We start from the raw sequence: 26,157 nt of genomic DNA, 5'->3' as shown, positions 1-26,157 counted from the left end.
CCTGATGTATCCTCTCAGTAAACCTCCATCTACTGACCCCTGCCTGCTCCTTGGCTATAAATCACTTGTCTCTGCTGTATTTGGGATTGAGCCCGGTACCATATGAGGTCTCTTTTCCTCTATAGCAATCAGTCCTGGTTAGAACCTGCACTTACTGCTTTAACTACTGTCTGGTTCCAGTTTTCCTTCAGCCTTATCTTTTTCTGGAAGATTCCTGGTCAATGTGTTAATTCTTCTGCACTGACCTTCCCAGTATACTTCAGCTGTCTGCTTCCTGTCCCAGCAAGGAGCTAGGGAGAAAGTGACATGAATCGTATGGGAAGCAAAGTCCCATCTCAAACTCGCCAATCCATCAATTTCAAAATGATAGGTCCCGGGAATTGGCAAACGACTCATTTATCAAGTCTGAGAACCCCTGATTTGGAGAGTCTGAAACTGTTTATTTGCTATGTTTAAAACTCTGTGAGTCATCAATTCTAAACAGCTGACTTAAAAAATCTGGAATGTTGCATAATCGCTTTTCTACATGAGCCAGCTGCTGGACGCTGAGATCACTCAGGTTTCAAATAAACGTGTTGGTCATAAACCTTGAAGCTGTTATTATCTTCTCTGAGGATCTCTTTATCTAGAGACAAGTTCTGCTATCACATCGAACATCCAGTCAAAGTTCGAACGAGTCTCAGCTTGCCGACTTCCTGTCTATGTAGAACAGCCCAGACCTTTTTTAAAAAAATATTTTATGCTTTTCAAAATGTTTTTATATCCATGATCCAACATAGCATCAAAACATCTCGTATTACAGAGTGGGAAAATGAGAGACAGAAAAGCATCTTGCTAAGGTCACATACAATGAGTGGTGCCAGGACTTGAACCAGGGCCTCAGACCCGGAAGTTTGGGCAGTCTCCCCAGCCTGGACTGGTTCTGTATAGCAGAGTTTTATAGGAATGGGAACGTCTTGAGGACTGGTATCTAAGCTCCTTTATGTCCCCCATTGCTTTGACGGTGCCTGACACAAGGGATCAGATCCCACTGTGGGCAGTGCCCCAGGGGTGCTTCACCAGGCTCCAGGGATCCTTACATTCACCTGTGAGGGAAGCACTATAAACTCCCCAACCTCTGCGTGAAGAGACAGAGGCACAGAGCGGTCAAGGAGCTTGCCCCAGGAACCACAGCAGTGCACAAGTGTATAAACCCCAGAGCCCACCCTCTTTGCTCAGGAAAGTGTGCTGAGTCGATGTGGCTGTCCCCTGCTTCGGATGATGCCCAGGCAAGGTGTCCGTTCAGATCTGGGCCAGCCTGCCTGCCTTCTGTCCCAAAGGGAAGAGTAATCAGTCAGTGGCATCCACAGGCTGCCCCTGGCCCTCCAAGCCACAGTGACAGCCATAGATGAGGTAGTTGAGGAAGGACCACTTCCCCGTGGCCTGCTTGATCATGCCGCAGCACTCCAACCTGCTGGCGTGGGTAAGGGCGAGCCCTGCGGGGAAGGAAGACAACACATGGGTGATGCTGGTGCTGTTGCAGCTGATAACATTCATTCAACAGCCACAACAGTCCCAACAACAGCTGCGCTGTGCTCCACGGGCTGGTCTCTACCTGCCAGACAGGCAGCTATGTGCTTCCCAGAGGCCTGTCGTTCATCCCTCACAGTACCTTGTGGAGACGGTATTACAACCCCTAGATTATAGGTAAGGGAACTGGGCAAAGAGAGATTCAATAACCTGTTCCCGAGATCCCACCCCTGGGAGTTTGGAGACCTCAGAGCTGGCAACCCTTGTGTGTGGGGCCCTGAGGATTTCTCTCACCAGCCTTTCGTGTGGCACATTGTCCCCATAGAGTTAAGATGGACATACTGTTGTTCATCTTGTTTTACTTATTTTTCCACATTAACAGGAGTTTTCCCTCCTTGGTCACTTTGGTGTTAATGGGGAATTGTGGGCCAGTGGTGGAGAGCAAAACTTTTCCTCTACCCTCTTTGGTTTAGTGAATGAGGGCGTGAGAATTAAACTAACAAAAGACAGATGAACAGGAGAAAAGGCCCACCATATTTGTTAATATTTACATGCCCAGGAGTTCATAGAAAAGAAGCGGAAGTCAGAAAAACTGGTTAGACTCAGGAGCTTATCTATTGTTTAGCCAAGGAAAGATGGTTTAAATTCCAAGAGAAAAATTGTGGGGAAATGACTAGGAAATATATGGGGAAACTAATAAAAGATAAGGGCTATTTTTGTAACGCCTTTTTATTCAAATTCACCTTGGTGTGGACGCCCCATCTTCCAAGACAAGCTGGTACAAGGGCGGGGAAGGGGGAGGGTAGGCATCTTCATCAAAGGGAAATTTAGGGCCTGCTTTTAGGCAAATAAGGAGAGAACTCTTCACATGCCATGCATGTATGTCAATTCTCGATTGCCTTCGTTCAAAATAACTCTTAGGCCAATGTGGCATATTTCGGGCTGGAACATTCTGATCCCCTTTGAGCCATGGTGTGGGGTCTCCTGGCCCTTTGGTGGCCCTGCTGTCTTGCCCCAGGAGATCTGCTGTCCTCAAGAGCAGATCCCCTCTTTGCATCTTTGTTTTCCCGGGCCTGGGACTTCCCAGAGGAGGATCCAGATCACATTGACTCACAGGTGACCGCGGACCACACCAGGCTAAAGGTGGGGTCGGTGTGGAGCCTGGTGGTTGGTCGTGGGCGGCGTTCACGCGCTCGTTAGTTTACCCAACTATTGATTGTGTACCTGCTCTAATAAGAGTTTTATTTTCATTGCATTTTTATTTTATTTATTTATTTAATTTATTGGGTTGACACGGCTTGCCAAACCATACAGGCCTCAAGTGTACATCTCAATATAACACCATCTACATACACCCTGCGCAACGCTGCCCCACCCCCACCCCCATTTCTCGGACTCCGCCCTCCTCCCCTCCCTGCACCCGCCCCCTCCCTCTGGCTGTTGCTACTCTGTTGTCTGCGTCTCTGTGTTATGTGTCTATGTTTTTCTGGCTATTTTTGTTGCATTTATTTTTATGGCCGCCTTCTATTTGTGACAAATGATACTAGTTTTCCTTATACCACAGTGATATGTTTCCTTCTTAAATAAATGTATGTAGGTTAAGAAAAGCTTTTAAAAAAAGTAAAGTGAAATATTACAGCAGACATCAGGAGGGTGATGTGTGAAAGGTTTGGAAAGCCTCCCCCTCCCACAGGCAGATGAAGGGGGGGGGGGCGATAGAACCGGGCTTGCGTGGAGACTGATTTAGAATGTGGGTCACCAGCCTGTGCGCCCCCTCAGCTGTGTCAGCACGGATGAACGCACTTCGGTATTAACGAACCGATCTGCCCTGGGGTCAGCCATGGGGACAGATTCTGCCTGCTCTAGGCGCCCGGCATAGGGAAGTGGGGTAACCAGGGGTCCGGTGGTAGAGGATTGGGGTCCTGTATCCTTTCTGGAGCGCGGTCCTCAGCCAGACGTGTCAGACTCTCCCGCAGCACTTGCTAAAAAGGTAGATTCCTGGGCCCCGCCCCAGACCCAGAATTGGACCCTCTGGGTGTGGGGCCGTAGGACCTGCATTTTATACAAGTTCCCCAGAAGGAATTACAAATGTTGATTGATTTACGACCATTCGACTTTACAACCACAATCGCTAGCCACAACTGCTCTGCGTCTGGCAACACAAGTGTTGCCCAGCTGGTCCTACAACAGTGCGGACCAGCTTCCGGCAGCACTACCATCTCCGCGTGCACCATTTCAACTGTTATCCCAGACTCAGTACAGCAATTTGTGTTTTGTGTCTTGGATATTTTTCATCAAACCCCTCCCAAGATGTCTACCAAAAGGAAATTGTCTTTGCAAATATTAAACCAGTTGTACTGGTAATGCAGTGTTTTATTTAAACCTGACGAATGTAAAAATAAGAAACAAAATGGTGTAGAGATGATACAAATGGCATAAAATGAACAAAGAAAATTATGACATATAACAATAATGAAAGAAAATTATGATAAAATATGACTTAAAGATTTTGATAACATCATTTCATAGTACTATACATATAGCCTACTCAACTTACGACCAAATCATGTTACAACCAGTCTGTCGGAACCAATTGTGGTCGTAAGTGGAGCACTAGCTGTATTGTGAATCTCAGAGCCACCGCCTGCGGGAGCATCCCACCTGGGCTGGGGTGGCGGCACCAGGATGCAGGGCCTCGCATGCCCCCCCACAGCTGCTGCCTGTGTGCGTTGCCTCCTTTGAGATATTGCTTATCAGAGCCTGCTTTCCTTATCTGTAAAATAACGAGATGCAAATGAGAAAATGTATGTGAGGTTCTTAACACAGGAGAACCCAGAAAACTCCATTTTCCCATCTCCCTCTTAGGAAACTAGGGGAATTTCTTCCTCCTCCTTCTGCTTTGCCTGAGCTGGGTGTTTGGGGCCAGGGAGGCGCTCAGCAGAGCCCAGACCTGCGCAGCCTCATCTCAGGGCTGGACACAGGGGAGGGGGACAGCCTTGGCTTTGGCTCACCCCAGCCCACTCAACCTGGCTCCTGGAGGGGACTCCAGAGGAGGCAGCCCACCTGGAGAATGACCTTTGACCCCACTTCCAAGGCCTCCTGGGAGTAGAGAGTGTTCTTGGGGTGGGGGTGGGGGTTGTCTGATTTCTGAGGGAGGGAGCTGGGGGGGGTGACCAAATGTGTTCCCTTTCCAATTTGCACACCCACCTCTTCCACTTTATTCCAAACTTCTCACCAATGGGAAGCACCCATCAAGAGAGAGGGGAGAGTTTGGTCCAAATCTCCCGTTCTTGGGACTCAAACACAAGAGGTCATGGTGGTCACCCTTATTTACTGCTCACAAATCAAGCGCCAGAGACATAAAGCCACTATGTGGCGCTGGCTTTCAGTTGTTTACAGTCTAGTCGAGCACTAGAGTGAGATGAGCAAGTGGCTGAATGGGTAAGTGGTGGAGAAAGCCATCAGAAAGCACAAAGCAGAGACTGAGAATGTCAGAGGGACAGGGAGTACGGCTGCTGGCTGCTGCATGGGGGCGTTGCTTTGGGTTGGCGGTGCGGGGACATTTTCCTGAGGGAGGGACTCTCGGCTGAGCTCTGGAGGACAGACGCCGGCCTTGCAAAGAGCCCTAGAAAGCCCCTGCCCAGAGAGGGTCCCAGGGTCGGCCAGGAACCTAAGGCAGAGAGAGAATGGGGAGGAATCCCTCCCCCGCCTTCTCGGCTTTGAGTTTTCACAAACCCTTTTTTAAAGTCTCGTCCTTAAGTAAACAAACAAACAAGCAAGCAACAACAAAAAGTACCCAAAGGGGTCCTAAGCTAGAGAGAGCCCATCAGGCTCTGCCTGTGGGTTGTCCAAGCTGCCCAGGGTCAGGCTGGCTCTTGGCTGACCTCAGTAGTGAGCAAGGAAGCAAGGGCCCCAAGTGCCAATGCCCCACCTCTCCTCCAGGGACACTGAGATGTGATGATGGGGACAGGATCCCCAGGCCCACCTGCACATCATAGCGAGGGTGAGGTGTGAAGGAAGCCTGGGTGTTGGGAGGAAGAGCCAGCTTGAGGAAGGAGGAGCAGGCCCCCTCTTCCCTGAGAAGGAAGAAACGGAAAGAATACAAGGGAAAGGAGCCAGCAGGAATAACCGAGTCAGCCAGTGATAAATGAACTATATCCCATAGTTCTCTAAATGGGCGCTTAGAGTCACTTACAATACAAAGCAAGAATAGCAGGATCTGTATGTAACTGTGACCAGTGATCTGGAAACCCCTTCCCCCTTGCTGACCCCACGGAAACTCTCCCTCCCCTCTCCTTGAGTCCTGGCAAACCTTAAACAAAGAAACCGCATGCCCACTGCTTAGATACTGTAAAGGTACATAACCTGCAAGAAAATCAACTTTGAGGAGCCCGTGTTTTGGAGCTACAGGCCCCATGCTTTAATAAATTCTCCTTCTTTCATTGATGAAGTTATCTGAGTGTCTATCCTCTGTCGGGTCGCTTCCTGCTACAAGCTGGAGAAACAGGCAGAGACGTGGAGAGGTCATCAGCCTGTGGGACCCCGGGCTGCCCAGCCCCACTCCAGAGGTGGAACCCTGGGTCCAGGTGACCTGAGGATGGGGTTGAAGCAGGATAGTAAGAAGTGAGGGAAATTTCTTGACAAATTGAATAAGGAAAACTAAGACAAAATAATGAACGAGGCCAAAACAGTTTGAGCAATGCACAGCCAGCGAATGAATCACAAGGTTTTGTCTTCCCCAACCAAGGACACTTAGGACCAAATGGTTCACACGTTCCAGACCTTCCGGGAGCAGACTGGCCTCAGGTGCAGCCCCAGTTTCTCTTCAGTGGCATTCTTTAAAAGTAAAAGTAAGCAGAAAATATCCCCAATCCCTCTTTATGCACATCTTGGTGAATCAACATATTGAAAGACATACCTGGAAAGCTAATGAATATTTTGTTACGATCCTACCCTGCGACCTCCCCTAGGATTCCCACCAGCTAAAGCAGTGGTCCCCAACCCCTGGGCCGTGGACCGCTACTGGTCCGTGAGCCATTTGGTACTGGTCCGCAGAGAAAGAATAAATAACTTACATTATTTCCGTTTTATTTATATTTAAGTCTGAACGATGTTTTATTTTTAAAAAATGACCAGATTCCCTCTGTTACATCCGTCTAAGACTCACTCTTGACGCTTGTTTCGGTCACGTGATACATTTATCCATCCCACCCTAAAGGCCAGTCCGTGAAAATATTTTCTAACATTAAACCGGCCCGAGCCCAAAAAAGGTTGGGGACCACTGAGCTAAAGAAAGATTTTAAAAAAACCTCACAACAAATGGCACAGTGGCATACTCTCTCTAGAGCACACCCATACCTTCCTGTCTTGCTCTGAGGGTCCCCACGAGACTTGCACCCAGGGGAACAGTGGGTGGCAGCAGCTTGCCTTGGGCTCACCCCTGAACCTGTCTCCATGGCCCCCTTTTCCTCCGACTTTCCCGTGAGCCAGAGCAGCCCCGGCCAGGCCCGCTCCCGTTGCTTCTTCTATCCTCAGCCCTTCCTTCATTGCACTGTCCCCTCTCAAAATCACCTGCACGTGTGTTGTGACATCTTTCTTGCACAAAGTCCAGCACCAAACACACTACCAGCTGGCCTGCAGCAGACCCACTCAGCCCAGTCCCCATCTGGTGACAGGGTCAGCCAGTGGTGGGGAGGTCAGCTCTGGGGGGGGGGGGGAGAAAGTGCTCCAAATGTAAGGGCTCTATTGGCGAGCTACATTATTCAATTATTGGTAAGATGGTTACTCACTAGTCCTTCTACCCAGGTTTCCTGCCTTGCCACACCTAACCTCGCCTCTCCGCCCCTGGGTGTGGTTATTCTCCCCTAAGGGGCACCCAGAGCTGAGTCACCAGCCCGCCCAGTAAAGAGAGTGGGCGGCAGGGTGAGACATGGCCCTAGAGACAGAGAGACCTGGGTTCGAATCCCAGCCCTGCCACTTATCAGCAAGTGACTCATCCTCAAGTTTCAGCGTCTGTAGCTGGCAAACACAGGCGAAATGTCCTGAGGAAGGGAGAGGTGGGCACCTCATATCATATCAGGTGTTCAATGTCAGGTGTGCAATGTCCCTTCTGCCCCTCTCCCTCTGGAGTCCCTTTGCTGGTACCTTAAGGGAATAGGAAGCTCAGTGACTGTGTCTTTCTGTTTGTCTCCCACATCCAGGGCGGACATGAGAGATGGAGGCAGAGAACAGAAGGCGCCTACGAGTCTCCCCTTCCTTTGTGCCTCTTATCCAATTCCAGCGATTGGAAACTGGCCCAGAATGAGAGCTCACAAGGGGGGAGGGCCTCGCCTTACTTCGGGGGCTCAGTTCTGGCTGCCCTGAGACTACATCTGCCCATCCTTCCTCTTGGTCCAAAGTCCTGTGTCTTTACTAATCTGGGATTCATGCATGTATTCATTCATTCATTCAATATATACCTACTGATACCGACTATGTGATCCCCAGACCCTGCACTAGGAGCTTAGCTCATGGTGGAGAGCAGCACAGACACAGCCCAGCTCCTGACCCAGCCTGGGCTTGCCCACCCAACACCGATCCCATCAACAACCCCCATTTGAGCAGCTACTCACCCCTCGGGGACATTGACCCTGTCCGCTCTTAGAAGTAACTAAATCCTGGGGAGTCTAAACCAACCAGGATAATCACTAAGGCCACCATGACTTAGGGTAGCCAGTTCTGAGCAGGAGGTCTGCGGGTGGTGGTGGCAGCGTATACTGAAAAGAGGCACAGAGGGACAGCATTTGTTCTGCTGAGTGTTATCATGTCTTGACTTGAGATATGGATCACGGCCCCCAACTTGGAGCCAGGAAGAGCTATGCAGGAGGCAAAGCTAACGCAGTGAGGGTGGCCGGCCAGGAGCAGGAAAAAAACCATGGCTGATGACATCATCAAGCCACTAAAGAGTCACCTTCCCCCTGGACTTACTGGCATGTGAGGGCATAAATGCCCTCATTGTTGAAGCCCCTTGAGTCACACTTTTCTGCTGGACGCTTCCCGATTAGTACAGATGGGACAAGGTGCAAGGGAGCAGAGTGGGAAGTTTCTTGGTTGGGTTCCTGGCTCTGCCTTTTGCTGGTTGTGGGCCCTCAGGAGGTTCCTGTCCCCATTCTGAGCAGCAGGTTGTTCAATTTTAAAATGGGAATAAACGCCCATACCTGCCAACACCGATATTGTCAAAGTCACAGAGCCTGGAACATGGGCGCTCTGATGGACAAGTAGAGTTGCCAGCTCTTGACCTTGAGCACATTAGACATTGTGCATCAGGATCTAATTGACACAGCTTACAGAGTCACATAGAAGGGGGAGAGGTATTGGGTGGGAAGAGGGGAACATTGATGAACAATTTGCTCTGCTTAATTTATCTTGGGGGTGACTTCAGATTTAGTGACTGCATAGCCACAACAACAATAAGAATAATAATACAGCTAACATGTAAAGAGAAATTAGTATGTGCCAGGCACTGTGCTAAGAGCTTAATCAGGTTTAATAGACTAATCTCATCTTATTTTCTTCTTAATTTCAATTATACTTCACACTCAAGAAAACCAAGATTCCTCCTGGAAGGTCACATGGCTACTCAGTGGTATAATTAAAAATTGAACTCAGCACTCATAGTTCTTAATTTCTATTATGTTGCTTTGCACGAGGCACCGAGCTTCACATAAAAGGAAAACGGCTTGGTCAGCTGTTTCACATGTGTGTCACAGGCTGGATGGAGGCTGTGGTTGGCTCCAGGTGTCCCAGACCTGTTGCTGAAGACATGGCTAATTACATATGAGTGACAGATTATGGATCCTTATATGAAAATTCTATCCATTCATCTATCATCTGTCTATTCATCCATTTATCCATCCATCCATCCATCCATCCACCAATCCATCATCCATCCATCCATCCATCCATCCACCAATCCATCATCCATCCATCCATCCATCCACCAATCCATCATCCATCCATCCATCCATCCATCCATCCACCAATCCATCATCCATCCATCCATCCATCCATCCATCTATCCATCCATCCACCATTCATCCATCCATCCAAGTCAGTTTCTCTAGAAACCAGGCCTGATACGAGATTCTTGTGCAAATGAGGGATTTACTGAAGGAGTGCTCACAGGAGAAACCTGTAAGGGAACAAGGAGAACTGGATAGGCCAGAAGACAAGGCAAGCAAAGAGGTGGTTCCAGATGTCCACCCTCAGCCTGATCCCAGGAGGAGCTCTGGGACATGCACGCTACCACCCAGATGGTCCCACACAGACAGTGGTGGGCAGTTATCCACTCTGTGTTATTATAGTGTGTACTCATTGGTTAGAGGTGGGTGGGGTGGGGGGTGGGGGGAATAGGCAAGGTAGCTCCCAGGAGACCCGGGAGATCCTGAAGAGAATGAGGCAGATGTGAGACTTCACAGTGAACATCTGGCTTAGCTGGGGGTAGGGGACTTGGGCTAGGATAAAATCTGAATGGGGCACCAATAACATCTGCCACAACCTTCATCTATTTGTTATGGGCTCATTTGATCCGCAAGCATTAATTGAGTACCTATTATGTGGATGGGCCGAGGAAACAAAGATGTGACAGGCATGGCCTCCATTCTCTGGGAGCTCCAGTCTGGGTGAGAGATCAGAGAAGTCTAGACACAATATACCACTCCAGGTTAACCTTGATACACTGCAGACCCAGAAAGTGCTATGGGAGCTCTGGCAAGGGAGTGAGGCCTTGGAGCCGGGAGGAGTCAGCCAGGGAGACTTCTCTAGGAAGTCACCCCCGGAGCCTGCTGAGGAGCCTGGGGAGGGCTTGGCCAGCTGGAGACAGCAAGTGGGACATTTCTGCAGAAGGCCCACCTGAGCATAGGCCTCGGTGCCCGGAAGGAAAGAGGGCTTGGAGGACATGTGGCATGTGCTGGCGGGCCCGGAGCAAGATGAGCGGGGCTTCGTCCAGCCCCTCACTCGAGAGGCAGTTACAGAGAAGGTCTAAGAGGTGAGGTGTGTGGTGGGGGAGAGGCCGAGACCGTTCCTCCTCCTGGGAGTGTGCTCAAGGAGCCAGGTTGGCTCAGGGGCTTAGCTACTCCTGGGGCAGGGGTGTCAGCAAGTCTGTGGGATGCCCAAGGACCTGAGTAGGGGCATGGGACAGCTCACACAGTCTTCTCCTAGCACATAGGGGTTTCGCCCTTGCAGCGGGACTGCCTGAAGAGGCGGGTGAAACGTAGTTTCTTGTTGTAGGTGCCCAGGTTACGCTGCAGACAGAAGGCCACCTCCTTGTCACAATCGCACAGCTGCTGCTCGCACCAGCTCCCTCTGTCAGCTGTGGGGTGGAGGAGGGGTGAGCTCAGTGTCTGCTCCTTCCCGAGACAGAGTGGAGGGTGGGAGGGTGGCAAGGGGTAGGGTCCCTGGAGGGAACCTCTGCAGGCAGTGCCATCCTCGCTCAGCTGGGAAGGATGTCCTTCCCAGCTACTCTGACCTTAGCTTGTGACCTTGGGCCTGTATCATGACCTCCCTGTGTGGCATTGTGCCGTTAAACTGAGCACCTATCCTGCGTGCCCAGGGGGACGGGGAAGGCAGGACTGAACGCAGTGGACCTGTGAGGTTTAGACTTCCTTGGGGGGCGTAAATATATGAGAACCAAGGAAATGAATATCACAGACTGTGCTCTGGGGGTAAGGAACAATGCTGGGGCTACAAGACAGTAAGACTGGGGACAAAGCCATGCGAGCTGAGGACGGAAGGATCTGCTCTCCCTACGGAGAGCCAGGGTGGAGGAGGGCAAGTGTTCCAGGCAGATGGAACAGCATGTGCAAAGACTCTGAGGCAGGAGGGACCACGGAACTTTAGTTTCATTATCTGTGAGGTGGGGATGATGGTCATGGGGCCTCAGGGGGCTGGTGGCGAAAATTAAAGTAAACCAATAAAGTGCTCGCTTCGGCAGCACATATACTAGTAAACCAATAAAGCACTCAGTACGTAGCAAGTGCTCAGTAAATAGTGGCTATTACTATTATTTGTTGTTGTTATCAAGCCCTCAATTAACAGGGAGTGCTGGGATGCGCCCATTTGATTCCCAGCCCTGGAACCTGCCACCTTTCTTCAAGCATGGACCCAGGGGCCAGGTGACTCAGGTTCTGACCCAGGCTGTTATTTGCAGCTGTGTGACCCCAGGCAAACACTTCTTGAATCAGTTTCCTTGTCTGTAAGACGGAGATCAGGAGGGTGGGGCTGCCTCCTGGCTGGGCTGCTTTGAGGATCAGAAATGATGAAAGTAGTAACAAGAGTGCCCGTAGCCCACGTCATTTATCCGGCATGCGCTCTGCAGCAGGCATCTCATCTGCACAGCTCATTCTGTCTGCCCTCATGCTAGTTCTTGAATAAAGTAAGTGGAGTAGAATGCTGTTATCCTCAGTTTACAGATGAGGATACTGAGGTTCAGAGAGGTTGAGCAATGTGTTCAAGGTTACAGAGCTGGTCAGTGGCGGGTCTGGGATCTAAGCTGGGTTCCGCCAGCCTTCCAGGTGCTACGGAGTCAAAGCCCCCATTGGACCTTTCCGTACTCCCACCCCCATCCTTGCCCCTCTGGCACGGCCCAGCTATTGCCACTGAACACATGAGAAAAACAGAGAGGTTGAGTAGCTTGTGCATCATTGCACAGCATAGGAAGGCAGTGAGTGCCACGACTCCCTTCCTCGGCCTCCAACCCCAATCCCAAAGCCCAGGTACTCACAGCACTGGATGCCCCCCTGGGAGAAGGAGTAGTTGTAATTGTCCGTGAAGTAATGGCAGTTGTGGTATTTCAGGTGCATATAGCAACAGTCATGAGCATGGCAGCACCTGCGGGGAGAGGACAGGGGTGGGACAGGGAGCATGGACGCACGGGTCCTCAGCCGACTCGGGTCTCAGGCAGCCCCCGCCACAGAGGAGAGCCTGCGCCCCCCTCGGAAACGTCAAGGCCTCCAGGGTTCTGGTCCCCTTCATGGTCACGCGAGCTAACACTTAGTGAGCGCTTCCTTGTACCGAACACCTGCTTCTTCTCCGAGTTCTCTCTCAAGCTTCACCACCACCCGACAGCAAGGGCACTAATATTAGCCTCATTTCACAGACCAGGAAATTGCGACTCAGGGAGCCCAAGCCATTTGCCCGAGGTCACGCAGCCTGTAAGTAGTGGACCAGGGAAGTGACCTGGGCCTGGTGCTGGCTGTTGTCTCTCTGGTCAATTCCCAGGGTTTTGATCTGGTACCGATCAAAGGAGGTCATTGCAAAAAAAAAAAAGAGGTGGGACTTTTTAAAAACACCATGCAATGGCATTGGGCAACGTGTGGGGGTATGCTAAGGAGATGAGGGTTTGGGAGGGCCAGGGGTGGGGGTCTTCAGAGACTCTAGGGAACCCTTTACAGCAGGGGTCCCCAAACTTTTTCACAGGGGGCCAGTTCACTGTCCCTCAGACCATTGGAGGGCCAGACTATAAAAAAAACTATGAACAAATCCCTATGCACACTGCACATATCTTATTTTAAAGTAAAAAAACAAAACGGGAACAAATACAATATTTAAAATAAAAAACAAGTAAATTTAAATCAACAAACTGACCAGTATTTCAATGGGAACTATGGGCCTGCTTTTGGCTAATGAGATGGTCAATGTGCTCCTTTCATTGACCACCAATGAAAGAGGTGCCCCTTCCGGAAGTGCAGCGAGGGCCGAATAAATGGCCTCAGGGGGCCGCATGTGGCCCGCGGGCCGTAGTTTGGGGACCCCTGCTTTACAGGGCAAGCTCCGGAGGGCTGAGGCTGTATTGGAGCTCTGCAGAGCCCCTAGCACATAGTACAAAGGAATTCCCAGAATGCATAAATGGATGGAGAGGAAAAGGGAGAGTCCTGGGGTGTGGTGGGCAGGACAGGATTGCCACCCGTGGGCCTGCCTGAGATGAAGTTACCAGTCTGTAGCATCTTTGGGTGGGCCTTTGCCACCATGTCCACAGTGACAGCCGTAGGTCCAATAGGAGAAGATGGGTATCTTCCTGGTCAACTTGTGGACCATTTTGTTCAGGTCCAGAATTCCGCCCTGGGTTGGAGTCACACCTGCCAAGGAGCCCAGCAACAAGGGGAGGACATGAGTCCTAGGAGAGGTCAGAGGACCCCAGGTCTGACACCTTGGTTCTATCTGAACTAAAGCAATGACCTTGGATAATAAAATGACAACAAGCACTATGGCTATCAAAAATATAATAGTAGCGAGTGAGTACTTGCTATGGGTCTTTTCGTGCAGTAATTCATTGACCCCATCCATCCTATGAGATAAAGACTGTTTTCTGTAAATAAACTTGTTCCTTTGGTATATCATACAGAAAGTTCTCATAGACCCCCCCCCCTTACCCACTTTCCTCTACTGTTATTATCTTCTTACATAATTGTGCTATATTTATGAAAACTAAGAAACCATCATTAACACAGATGAAGCCCAGAGACTCAGGGAGACTTTGGGTGACCTGAGTTATAGAGCCCCAAACTCCTAGGTAAATGATGCAAACAAATTAAATAGAATAGCCAGGTGTGAGCCCTGCATTGGGGAACGTATGGATAGGGAGAGGGGGTTGGGAGGGACTCAACCAAAGGTGATATCAAAAGCAGGTGGCCTTGGGCTGCAGCGAAAAGTGACTGATAATGTCTGGTACTTGCAGGCCTGTTGTGTCCCCAGTGTGTCCCTTCAGTGTGTGCAAACTCACGTTGCCAGTCTTGTGTGACATGGTGGCTCTAGGTATGCAGATGTTAAAGAGAAACTTTGTAAGCTTTGACCATGCTGATGAATACTCTTGGGCCCCCAGAAATCCCAGATTCAGTGATAAGGAACCCAAAGGCAACGCATTGCAGAGAGTGATCATCCAACCATCACGTGGGCCAACCAGGGACCTGAATTCAGAATCTTGCCTTTTTGGTACGCCTCCATCCCTCTTTCTGCCCTAAATCTAGCCTTTTTCATTTCAGCTTACAAATACACACACAAACCAACTCACACCTGAACCACGCAGCCCTCCCTTAACAGGCAAGCTTCGATTCAGCATGCCTTTGGGTGGTCTTGCTTCTGACAGGTTTACCGTGAGGCAAACCTAGCCAGCCCCCAGGAACTGAGGAGTACAACCTATGGCGATGAGAGCTTTGGTGAATGGGCTTAGCTTGCTAGCAATTCCTGTCTCAATAGCTTTCTCCATCCTCACCCGTCACCAAGGGGGGATGGAGCCCCCTTTCCCAAGGGTTCCCCATAGTGGTTGGGAGGCAATATGGCTGCATCTTGTACATGTGCTGTGGGTTAAGCTATTGCTTCCTTAGTGTTACTTACAATTGTTAAACATTTTATATATTTTCTCATAAGAGTCCTTCCAACAAACCTATGACGAGGGAGCTATTGTGCTCATTTTAGAGATGAGGCTAGAGAGAGGTCGGGTGCTTTGGCCGCCTACCGCCAGGAGATGGTAAGGCCAGTGTTTGAATCAGGTTTGTTCGTGCATTTTCTCTCGATGCTGTATTGCCTCTTTACATCTGAGATGGGGGGCTTTCTGTAGCTTGTTAATTGCATTTTCCTAATGGTTGTCACTGTCACCCTGGAGCTGTGTTCCTTTGGAGAATGTGGGGGTCCCCAAGATAACACACAACCACATTTAAAAAATGCATCCTTGACCTGACCTGTGGTGGCGCAGTGGATAAAGCGTCAACCTGGAAACGCTGAGGTTGCCGTTTCAAAACCCTGGGCTTGCCTGGTCAAGGCACATATGGGAGTTGATGCTTTCTGCTCCTCCCCCCTTCTCTCTCTCTCTCCCCTCTCTATAATGAATAAATAAAATCTTTATAAATTTTTTTTTTAAATGCATCCTTTGTAAAATCACATATTTTGAGACGGTCAAGAAACAAACATGTCAATTTTCTAGCAACCAAATTTTTATGCGTGATCTGCTGCAGACTGAATAGAATGTGCCCCATCTCTCACCAACCATCAGCAGAACCCTCTTCCCACGTTCAAGGGGGATAATGAACGTGAATGGGTTCGAAAAAGCTAGAGCCCCCGATGGCCCCTTGCAAGGGGCAGAGGGTTGGGGGCTTGTGGGGGCAGAGCTGTGGGGATCAGAGCAGTAGCTCAATCCCGGAAAATGGTATAGGGCCTACTCGCTTTCCTCCACCCTTCCCAGCTGGGGTTCCTGTCCCCACTCACCAGCAAGCAGCACCAGCACGCACAGCAAGGGAATCTCCATGGTCCGGGCCGGAGCAGTGGAAGCGGCTGCTGGAGGTCCCCTTCCCGCAGGCAGCCCCTTATGTAAGATGCCCCTTCCACCCAGCTGAGCCTGACCGGCCCCTCCCAGCCCTGGCTCTCCTGCAGGCCACCCATTCCCCTTCCGGTTCCTCTTTACTGGCACTGGGGAATTTTATTTTTAATATCTATTTTTTTTAAACTTTTTGATTGCAAAAGAAGCCCATGTTCAGTGGAGAAGAAGATTTGGACAACAGAAACAATAAGAAAAAACTTAACATCACCTGTGAATCCATTAACCACCATTACTGGTTCCATGTCTGTCCTGGTTTTACTGATCTCTCTGTATATATATATGTCTCTCTCCACACGTTTCCCTGACCAAATTAGGAAAATGTTACAGGTGGCGCTTTGTAGTACTTTGTAGCCTTTCTTTTCACTTACCAGTATAACTTGAACACATTTCTCTGTCATTAAATATTCTTCTTTAGTAACCTTTTGAAAGGCGGCTTTGTATTCCATTATACGGCTATGCCGTTCATTTAAGGAATCCCCTATTAATGGATGTATGGGATAGTTTTTTACTTCTCTAGACCGTATAGTGAAAGAAACTCCTGAGGCTAGACCTCAGTTCAAGTCCAGGACTGCTGCTGTAAGGTCTATTCCTAAAGTGAACCTGCTAAGTCAAAGCACACACACTTCGAAGGCAGCTGAAACGTGTTGACAGCTTGTGGAAGGTCTGTCCCAGTTCACATATGAGAATCCTAAGGGACACGTGGTGTGACTCCAGCCTAACTAGGGTGGGGGGGGTGTTGGTGGCAGGACACACAGGGGCCTCACGAAGAGGTGGTCAGCCACGAAGGCTCCACTGAACCCCTTTCGAGGTTTAACGGAGAGTCCATTGGTAGCAAAAATTAGTTTTCTTCTATGCCCATTAGATGGGGCATAGAGCCCAAGCTGACCTTTTCGCTGCCAGCTAATCCGCTCACGGAAAAAGTATAGCAGCAAGAGTCACGGCTGGGAGCTGTTCTTTTCCTCTCATCTCTCTTCCTTCTCTCTTCTAACCCTAATCTTCCCTTTGTTCTTTCTCTCTCCTAACACTAATTTCCCCTTTGTTCCTTGACGTCTCATATGAGAGTGGATAATCTGCACACAAATAATTAAACAGCAGGCAGAGCAAGTGGCTCTGGCATATTCTTAGACATGCCTCCCGCATGTGTGCTTAATAGTCATTCCCTTATATGGGGGTCCTCAGGTTAGGACAGTCTCTACATACGATGTTTCAAGTGTACGACACTCACTCCCATAAAAACTTTAAAAAGTTGAGACGTGGGTGTTTCAGCGTACACCGTTAGCGCTACGTGGACAAACTAGTTCGGTTGCGCGCAGCGGAAGAATACCCAGTAATGCGGCTGTGAGTGAGGCAGTCGGCCTTCCCAGTGCGCTCACCTACGCCATTTTGGGCTGTTAAAAGCACAAGTGTTCCATTTGTGTTTTTTTGTTTGGTGACATTTTGGCCCTTATGTGGCTCCTAAAGGAAAGTCAGAGTCTTCAGCTCCAAAGAAGAGGAAAGCCATCACGATGGATGTCACAGAGCTACTGGCGTCACACAGAGAGGAGCTGTCTGCTGAGGGCCTTATTCAGCTGGAGAAGCAGCTGATTGAAGAAGAAGAAATAGAAACCCAGAACCCAAGAAATTTCCTACTAGGGTTTGGCAGAAGGTTCTTCTATGGTAGAGGATGGGTTGTCAAAATTTCAGGCCGAGGACCCCAGCGATGACAGATTAAGGTCTACAGAGCTGTTATGGATGCCTGGCAATGCTGTAGGCAGATTTTGGAAGAGAAGTCATCAATTTTCCAGACTAGCCTGGAACAATTCTTTAAGAAGGTAGAGAGGCCTGCCACAGACCCTGTGTCCTCTACATCAGCTGCTTCCCGAATGAAACACCTGGGTACAGGTGGAATCATCTCCAGCGTCTCCTGCCTGTTCCTTAGACAATCCTGACTCACCTGACCCAGTGTCTCCAGCACCTTCTGCAGGTTCTCCTGCCTCTCCAGCTTCCTCCTCCCAATAGGTCACTCTCTCCCACCCTGCAATGCTCCTTCCAGTGTGCAAGCCAACCACAGGAATAAAGGTAAGGAAATTTTTTTACACTCATTTTTAAACCTTATTTTCCTGCTAGTACAGTACAGTGTACAGTGCAGTATATTTATGTCCTTTTCCTTTTTCTGTGGCTTAGTTGTGTTTTTGTGTTCTAGATTATGATTTTAGAACTGTGTTAGGGTAGGTAAGTGACTTAGGCTAAGGTGTGTTTTGACTTCCACCAAAATTCAGGTTACGTCACTGTTGTAGGAAGAGAACTGTGTCATAACCCGAGGACCCCGTGTACTCTTTTTTATTTTTTGAGAGAGAGAGAGAGAGAGGCAGGGAGACAAAGACAGGAACATCGAGCTGCTCCTGTACGTGTCCTGACCAGAAAATCGAACTAGCAACCTCTGTGCTCCACGACGATGCCCACCGACTGAGCTACCCAGCCAGGGCTTAATTTCTTTTGATTTATTGTTTCAGAGAGACGGAGAAAAGGAGACAGAGGAAGGTGGAAAGGGAACATTCATTTGTTGTTCCATTTAGTCGCGTACTGACTGGCTGCTTCCTGTGTGTGTCCTGACCAGGGATGGAACCTTCAACCTTGTTGTTTTGGGACAACGCTCTTAAGTGACTGAGCTAACCAGCCAGGGCCCCCTTATCCTCTAACCAATGTAGGACCTTACCCTACAGGCAGTCTTCTGGGTCTGGGCCCTCAGTGGGGCATGCAGCTCCCTCCCAGAGCCCCAGCTTCCCCCGATCTGGTATCATTTGGGCAGAAGCAAAGGTAGCCAAGACTAGAAGGCATTGTTGATTCCAGAAAGCTTTTCTTTTATGGAAGAGAAGCCATGATACTGATGCTGTAAAGGAACCTCAAAAACAGTTGTCCTGCCCTGGCCGGTTGGCTCAGCGGTAGAGCGTCGGCCTAGCGTGCGGAGGACCCGGGTTCGATTCCTGGCCAGGGCACATAGGAGAAGCGCCCATTTGCTTCTCCACCCCTCCGCCGCACCTTCCTCTCTGTCTCTCTCTTCCCCTCCCGCAGCCAAGGCTCCATTGGAGCAAAAGATGGCCCGGGCGCTGGGGATGGCTCTGTGGCCTCTGCCCCAGGCGCTAGAGTGGCTCTGGTCGCAATATGGCGACACCCAGGAGGGTCGCAACATGGCGACGCCCAGGATGGGCAGAGCATCGCCCCCTGGTGGGCAGAGCGTCGCCCCCTGGTGGGCGTGCCGGGTGGATCCCGGTCGGGCGCATGCGGGAGTCTGTCTGACTGTCTCTCCCTGTTTCCAGCTTCAGAAAAATGAAAAAAAACAAAAAAACAAAAAACAGTTGTCCTGATGCCTCCAGAGCCCCTAATGCGCATCTGGAAGGCTGGGTTTGGGATTCAAACTCTGGCTCCTTCTCTTACCATCTGTGGGACCCTGGATGAATCACCTCACCTCATGAGCCTTAGTTTCCGCATTTGCAGGATGGGGGACAACAATCCCTCCTTCCTCTGATTGCTGTAGGGTTTGAGATCGCATGCACACGGCACATCGCACCAAGCCTCACCCATGGAGAGAATGCCATTACAGCGACCACAGCATGGGTGACACAGCGTTATGTGGGGGTGAAGAGGATGGGGAGGTGGGAGTCAAAACCAGACAACCTGGATTCTGGCTGCTTCACCTGGAGCCAGGTGCTAAGCAACGTGTCCTCTGTTTCCTCATTTGTATAATAGGGGTGATGATAGTGCCTACTTCACAGCCTTCTGGTGAGAATTAAACAAGATGATATACGAACAGGGCTTGGTCCATAGCTAGGGATTAATAAATGTTAGTTATGGTTACTCCCATCGTCATCATCTTTTCCATTGTCCGCACCATCACTGTTTATAATAGGACAATCTTTTCTTCTGCCTTGTGTAATCTGCTGTTAGTCTCATCTATTGTATCTTTCATCTCAACAATGTAATGTTCTCTCTCTAGAAATTTCACCTGGGTCCTTTCTATATCTCTCACATCCCTATTTAACATGCACACGCTTTCCTCTATCTTCTTACACATAGAGAAGATAGTTAAAATAACCGTTTTAATGTCTGTGTCTACTAATTCTATAAATTGGGTCGTTTCTGGGTCTGTTTCTATTGATTGATTTTTTTTTTTCTCATGATGACTTTTTAGGTCAGCACTGTTCATTGCTATTGACAACATTATGATGATACAGTTTGTTTGTTTTTTTTCTATTTTTAAAGGGTAAATGCTTTTGAGTAAATTTCCAGAAGTGCAATTGCTGGGTGAAACGGTAGAAATGTTTCAGAGCCTCTTCTTTCTCTGAAGTCTGTTGAAATGTAGAAAGCCCCATGCAGCTGCCTCTATTAGCAGTCAGCAAGTATTTATTGGGGTTGGTGGTTTCCGGAGACTTGTCAGCATGTCTGTGGCTTTCGCTTCCCTGGGAATGGTAGGAAAAACACTTGATGATAGTGTTAGGCTACAAGTCATCAAGAGATCCAGGTCGGGGTGGAAAGGAGCACGAGGGGCTTAGATGTCGGAGCACATGTTGGGGGAGGGATCTGCCACTGGCTGAGCCTCTACTGTGAGTTAGGTACAGGGGTGTTATGCAATTTCCACATCCACACCAGAAGGGAGAGACTGCTGTATCCATTTTACAGCTGAGGAAACTGCAGTTCAGAGAGATCAGAAAGTTACCCAGGGTCACACAGCAGGTACGTGGCAGAGCTTGGGTTAGAACTCAGGTTTTCCCAGAGTGGCCCATCCTAGGCACTGATCTAAGTGGTCCCACATAGTAAATGTATGTGGTTACTGGCCTAATCCCCATTTTACAGACGAGTCATTGTACCCAAGGGTTCTGCTGTCACTTTCTTGCCCTCCCGATGTAGATAGAGGTGGGCATGAGAAGAGCTGGTGGAGCCTGAAAGTCTGCTGCCCCAAACCTCACTGCTGAGGGAAAGAGGACCCCCATCTCCTAAGAAATACCCCATGGGTGAGAGCATGGTCACTCAGGCCGGGGCCAGGTCCTCCCCTGGACCCATCCCTCCCTGAAGAGCCCCATTTACCAGGATGGTCCCCCTGCCCGGACTCTATCCATGATGGCACTGCCAGAGAGTGTTAGAGACGGAGCTCAGAAGGACGGCAGGTTTGCAGGGGAAGAGGAAAGTGAAAGCAGCCAGGCTTCCCGGGGGGATGGGGGGGACGGACGGGGGACTTCCAGCTTCATCGCAGACAGGCCCCAGCGGGGGGAAGAGGAGGGAGAGAGAGACCTGAGAGTCTTTGTGGGAGAATGACCCCTTTTCTGCCTGCTGCGCCAAGGCAGAACCAGAGCAAGTGGATTAAACAACTGGAGACTCCCAAGTGTCTGTCTCCTGCAGATCGACACGGGGCAGAGCCACTCCAGGATAACAGGTCAATGAGCCGCCACTACACACAGCGACATGGAAAAAAATCTCACAAACTTTATGCTGAACCCAAAATGCCAATACCTACACATATCTACGACACAATACAGACTGTGTGAGAGAGACTCAGTTTATATGGCCTTGCAACACAGTCAAACTGATTTGTGCTTCTACAAGGACAGCAGTTACGCCTGAGCGGAGGATGGGGACTGGACAGGGGTTACTAAGAGGAGTTCGGGGTTCTACTGCTGGTCCCTTTCTTTTACTGGGCATTGGTTACAATGGTGTGTTTGTGCTGTGAAAATTTATCCAGTTATTTCATATTGGAACATCTTTAAAATAATATTTTTTTATTGATTTTAGAGAGAGAGAAAGGGGAATGAAGAGCAGAGAGCATCAAGCCATAGTATGATATTTGCTTCTCATATGTGCCTTGACTGGACAAGCCTGGGGTTTCGAACCGGCGACCTCGGCGTTCCAGGTCGACACTTTATCCACTGCGCACCACAGGTCAGGTTCATTCAGCTATTTCAACTTATGCATTTTCCTAGGTATATTATACTTCTACGAATTTGAGTGATGATGATGAAAGTGAACGGGCAGTAGAAATCACTTAGATAACCTTCAAGATTATAAACTGATGTTGTGTGATAGAAAGAAAACCTAGCTTTGCTTTCCGACAGATCTGGGTTCGAATTCCAGCTTAATAATGGCATCTCCTTGATGACATTACATTGTCTCCCTGAGCCTCACTTTTCCCATCCAGACTGTGAGGCCAGTGATGCATCCATCCCCTGAAGCTCTGTTGTCATGATTATGGGCAGGATGATTGGTATACCACAGGTGGTCTGTGAATACATGGCACCTGGTGAACCCTCCTTCCAGGAGGAAAGAGTGCAAAGTTCTGACCAAAGTAAGGGGCTGGGCAAACAGACCTCTTCCCCCACCTCAGACCCAGACACTTTTGTTTCTAATTGATACAGAGCTGGTCTCCCACAGCAGGGAGATTTCCACTTTGACCTTTCAGTTTACTCAGAGTAACCCAAGTGCATGCTAGTGGCCACAGAATGTTCTTTCCAAGCGGTTCAACAATTCCCACACCCAGCAGCTTTGACATGGTCATGGCTTGGAGGTTCTTGTTTTGTCTTCAGACCTGAGATAGGCCCCTGCTGCCTTCCTCATGGCTACATCCCGCTAGGAGGCAGCAGCGCCCCCGAGCGATCAGAGGGAGGCTTGGGGGTCAGACAGACCTGACCTGCATCCTGATTCCCCATCTGTTTCCTCATCTGTTAAATGGGCTGGAGAAAAATGAGAAGGGCCAGCTCACTGGCTCTCTTGCTCTCTCTCCTCTTTCTTTCTCCCTTTCTTTCCATATCCATAGCCAATTGTTCTAGTGCCATTGTTAAAAAACTATTCTTCCTCCCGGAAACTGCCTTTGCTTCTTTGTCAAAAGAAAAATCTCCATATATGTAGCTCCAATTCGGGGTCATGCATTCTGTTCCATTGATCTATGTGTCCATCCTTATACAAATCCACACTGCCCTGATCACAGTAACTTTGTAAGTCTTAAAATCGGATAGTGTAAAATCATTGTTCTCCTTTTCAAAATTGATTTGATATTCTAGGTCCTTTTCATTTCCATATGAGTTTTCAGATCAATTTGTGAACTTCCACAAGAAAAGTAGACTAATGGTTGAGAGTGCATTGACTCTATCGAGCAAATGGGGAGAACTGCTATTTTAATATTTAGTCTTCTGATTCATGAACATGGTGGTACATCCCTGCATTTAGTTTTTGGTATTTTTTGATTTCTCTAAGCATTGTTTTATCATTTTCACTGTACAGGTCTTTCATATATTTGATCAGATTTAGCTCTAAATGTTTCATATTTTTGATATCATTGTAAATATATTTTTTTCCATTTTAATTTTCAGTCGTTTATTGTTAGTAAGTAGAAGTATAATTAATTTTCTTGTATTTTTATATCCTGCAACCTTGCTATACTCAGTTATTAATTCTAGTAGCTTTTTTGTATGTTCTACAAAGTTTTTTTGTTTGTTTTTTAACCTGGATTATTGTGTTTATGTCAACAGAAACAATCTAATTTTTTCCTTTATAATCTGAATGCCTTTTATTTCTTTTCTTGCCTTATTGTACCAGCTAAAATGTTAAAATGGGGATGGTAAGAATAGATACACTTCTCTTATTCCTAATCTGAAGGGGAGAAGTAATTACCCTTTCATGATTAAGTATGAAGTTAGCTGCAGGTTTTTTATAAATACCCTTGTCCAAACTGAGGATGTTTCCTTCTACCTCAGTTTGCTGACATTTTGTTTGTTTGTTTTATTTTTTAATCAGAAACAAATGTCAGATTCTGTCCAATAGTTTTTTTTGTTTGTTTGTTTTTGCATTTATTAAAATGATTGATTTTTTTTACTGTAAAATCAACCTTCTACTCCTGGGACAAACCAGACCTGGTCCTGGTATATTTTCCTTTTCATATATAGGGGTGGGCAGAAGTAGGTTAATAATAACAAATGAGCCCTGGCCGGTTGGCTCAGTGGTAGAGCATTGGCCTGGCGTGCAGAATTCCCGGGTTCGATTCCCGGCCAGGGCACACAGGAGAAGCGCACATCTGCTTCTCCACCCCTCCCCCTCTCCTTCCTCTCTGTCTCTCTCTTCCCCTCCCGCAGCCAATGCTCCATTGGAGCAAAGATGGCCTGGGTGCTGGGGATGGCTCCTTGGCCTCTGCCCCAGGCGCTAGAGTGGCTCTGGTCTCAACAGAGCGACGCCCCGGAGGGGCAGAGCATCGCCCCCTGGTGGGCAGAGCATCGCCCCTGGTGGGTGTGCTGGGTGGATCCCGGTCGGGCGCATGCGGGAGTCTGTCTGACTGTCTCTCCCCGTTTCCAGCTTCAGAAAAATATAATAATAATAATAATAATAATAATAACAAATGATACAATAATTAATAAGCAAATACTAATACAGGAATAAACTCTATTTCACATATTCACAACTACACAGCTACCTTTGCCTGCCCTGCATTGTGATATTCTTTTTCTTTAACATTTAGTTAAGAATTTTTGCACATATATTCATGAGGGATATTTCTCTGCAGTGTTCTTTTCTCATAATGTCTCTACCTGGTTGGAGAATCAGAATAACGATGGCCTGACAGAATGAGTTTGGAAGCATTTCCTCCACTTAAATTTTCTAGAAGAAGTGGGTGTTATAAGCTAAACTGTATCCTCCAAAAATTCATATGTTAATGGCCCAGCCTCTAGAGTCTCAGAATGTATATTTGGAGATAGGGCTTTACAGAGGCAATTAAGCCTGACCAGATGGTGGTGGAGCAGATAGAGCGTCAACCTGGGATGGTGACAACTCAGGTTTGAAACCCTGAGGTTGCTGGCTTGAGTGTAGGATCATAGACATGACCCCATAACAGCTGGCTTGAGCCCAACGGTCATTGACTTGAAGCCCAAGGTTGCTGGCTTGAACCTTAGGTCACTGGTTTGTCAAGGAGTCATTGACTTGACTTGAGGCCTCGAGTCAAGGCACATATGAGAAGCAATCAATGAACAACTAAAGTGCTGCATCTCTCATCTCTCTCCCTTCCTATCTGTCTCTCCTCCTCCTCCTTCTCTCTCTCTCTCTCTCTCTCTCTCTCATACATGTGCAAAAAGAAAAGGTGATTAAGTTAAAATGAAGCTGTTACTGTGAGCCCTAATCTCATCTGACTGTTATCCTTATAAGGAAAGGAAATTTGGACTCACAAAGAGAGAGGAAGAATGTGTGTGCACAGAGGGAAGACCCTGTGAAGACACAGGGAGGAGCAGCCATCATCTGCAAGCCAAGGAGAGAGGCCTCAAAATGAAACCAAACCTGCCAACACTGTGATCTTGGACTTCCAGCCTCCAGAACTGAGAAGATAAATGTCTATTGTTTAAGCGGCCCCAGTCTGTGGTATTGTGTTATGACAGCGCTAGCAGTTTAATACAGTTGGTATGAGTTCTTCCTTGGGTATTGGGTTGAACTTGCCAGTGAAGTCTTCTGGACCTGGAGTTTATTTATGAAAAGGTTTTAAACTACTTATTCAGTTTCTTTAATAGGTAGAAGGGCTATTTCCAGTTGAGTGAGTTTGTGTCTTAAGGAAACTGACCATTCCATCTTAGCTGTTGGCATTGTCTTACATTCATTTTAATACAGAAAATTACAAGCAATAAAACAAAACCATCAGTTATCCTACCGCCTAAACGTAACCATTATGAATGTTTTGCTATATATCCTTCCAGATAATTTTTATACATGTGTACATCAACCCCTTCATCCTCCACCCCCGCCTTTTCTTGTTTTTACAAAATTGCTATTACCCTTTATATCCAGAGTTTTGTGGGGGTTTTTTTGTTTGTTTGTTTTTTGTATCATCAAATATTTTAAAACATGGTAGGAACGGATGGTTAATAAGTTGCTTAAGTGACCCCCTAACTGAAGTTGCTCCTGATGGGGGGTACATCGTGTGAGACAGCACAGAAAGCATCTTTTCCATCTGCCCCTGGGCACAACTCAGGTTGGCATCTTAGTTTATAGTCCCAGAAGTGGAAATACTGGGTTGACCAGTTTATTATTGACTTCTGGTACTTGGTTGAGGGAGGATGGAAAAGGGAAGAGCGTGGGGGGGGGCTCCTCCCCCATCTCAGGGGCTTGCCCTCTGCAGACTAGCCCAACCAGCACAGCCAGTGGGCATGCTAGAATATGACGACAGAGCAGCAGGGGTCCCCCACCCCAGCCGTGGCCTCCTCGGCATAGAGCCAAGTGGCTCTAGGTTACCTGTAGGTTGGAGGCTCTATCTTTGGTGTGTGGCCTGTATGGGCCTTCTTTCTTAGTTCTTCCTCCTTTTT

General features: G+C 48.4%; 1 protein-coding gene and 1 long non-coding RNA gene across 3 annotated transcripts; one reads left to right on the top strand and one right to left on the bottom strand.

Annotated features, from left to right (window-relative positions):
- Positions 1–3,982: 3,982 nt before the first annotated feature.
- PLA2G2D (phospholipase A2 group IID) lies at positions 3,983–15,879 on the bottom strand. 2 transcript variants are annotated; one of them, XM_066270257.1, is made up of 4 exons: positions 15,745–15,879; positions 13,478–13,622; positions 12,269–12,375; positions 3,983–4,282 (listed from the first exon to the last, which is right to left on the bottom strand). In XM_066270257.1, the coding sequence occupies exons 1-4, from the start codon at positions 15,782–15,784 to the stop codon at positions 4,263–4,265; spliced, it is 312 nt and encodes a 103-aa protein (XP_066126354.1). In that variant the 5' UTR covers positions 15,785–15,879; the 3' UTR covers positions 3,983–4,262. The 2 variants fall into 2 exon arrangements, with proteins under 2 accessions (XP_066126354.1, XP_066126353.1); XM_066270256.1 differs by lacking the exon at positions 3,983–4,282 and adding an exon at positions 9,632–10,858.
- Positions 15,880–20,480: 4,601 nt separating this feature from the next.
- Positions 20,481–25,484, top strand: LOC136331564 (uncharacterized). The gene is made up of 3 exons (XR_010730505.1): positions 20,481–20,566; positions 21,620–21,766; positions 25,013–25,484. It is a non-coding gene; the product is annotated as an uncharacterized lncRNA (long non-coding RNA).
- The last annotated feature ends 673 nt before the right edge of the window (positions 25,485–26,157 follow it).

This window comes from Saccopteryx bilineata, chromosome 3 (assembly GCF_036850765.1).
Source record: "Saccopteryx bilineata isolate mSacBil1 chromosome 3, mSacBil1_pri_phased_curated, whole genome shotgun sequence".
In the NCBI taxonomy this organism is placed as follows: Eukaryota; Metazoa; Chordata; class Mammalia; order Chiroptera; family Emballonuridae; genus Saccopteryx; species Saccopteryx bilineata.
The sequence above is the reverse complement of the archived record's forward strand: the minus strand, read 5'-3'. Positions and strand labels throughout refer to the sequence as shown.

Bases quoted from the DNA above. Each gene is read 5' to 3' on its own strand.
- PLA2G2D (XM_066270256.1), bottom strand. From the start codon at position 15,784: ATGGAGATTCCCTTGCTGTGCGTGCTGGTGCTGCTTGCTG. The intron at 12,376-13,477 runs GTAACTTCATCT...CTCTCCCCGCAG, and splicing joins CCCAAAGATGCTACAGACTG to GTGCTGCCATGCTCATGACT. The intron at 10,859-12,268 runs GTGAGTACCTGG...TCCACCCCACAG, and splicing joins CCAGGGGGGCATCCAGTGCT to CTGACAGAGGGAGCTGGTGC.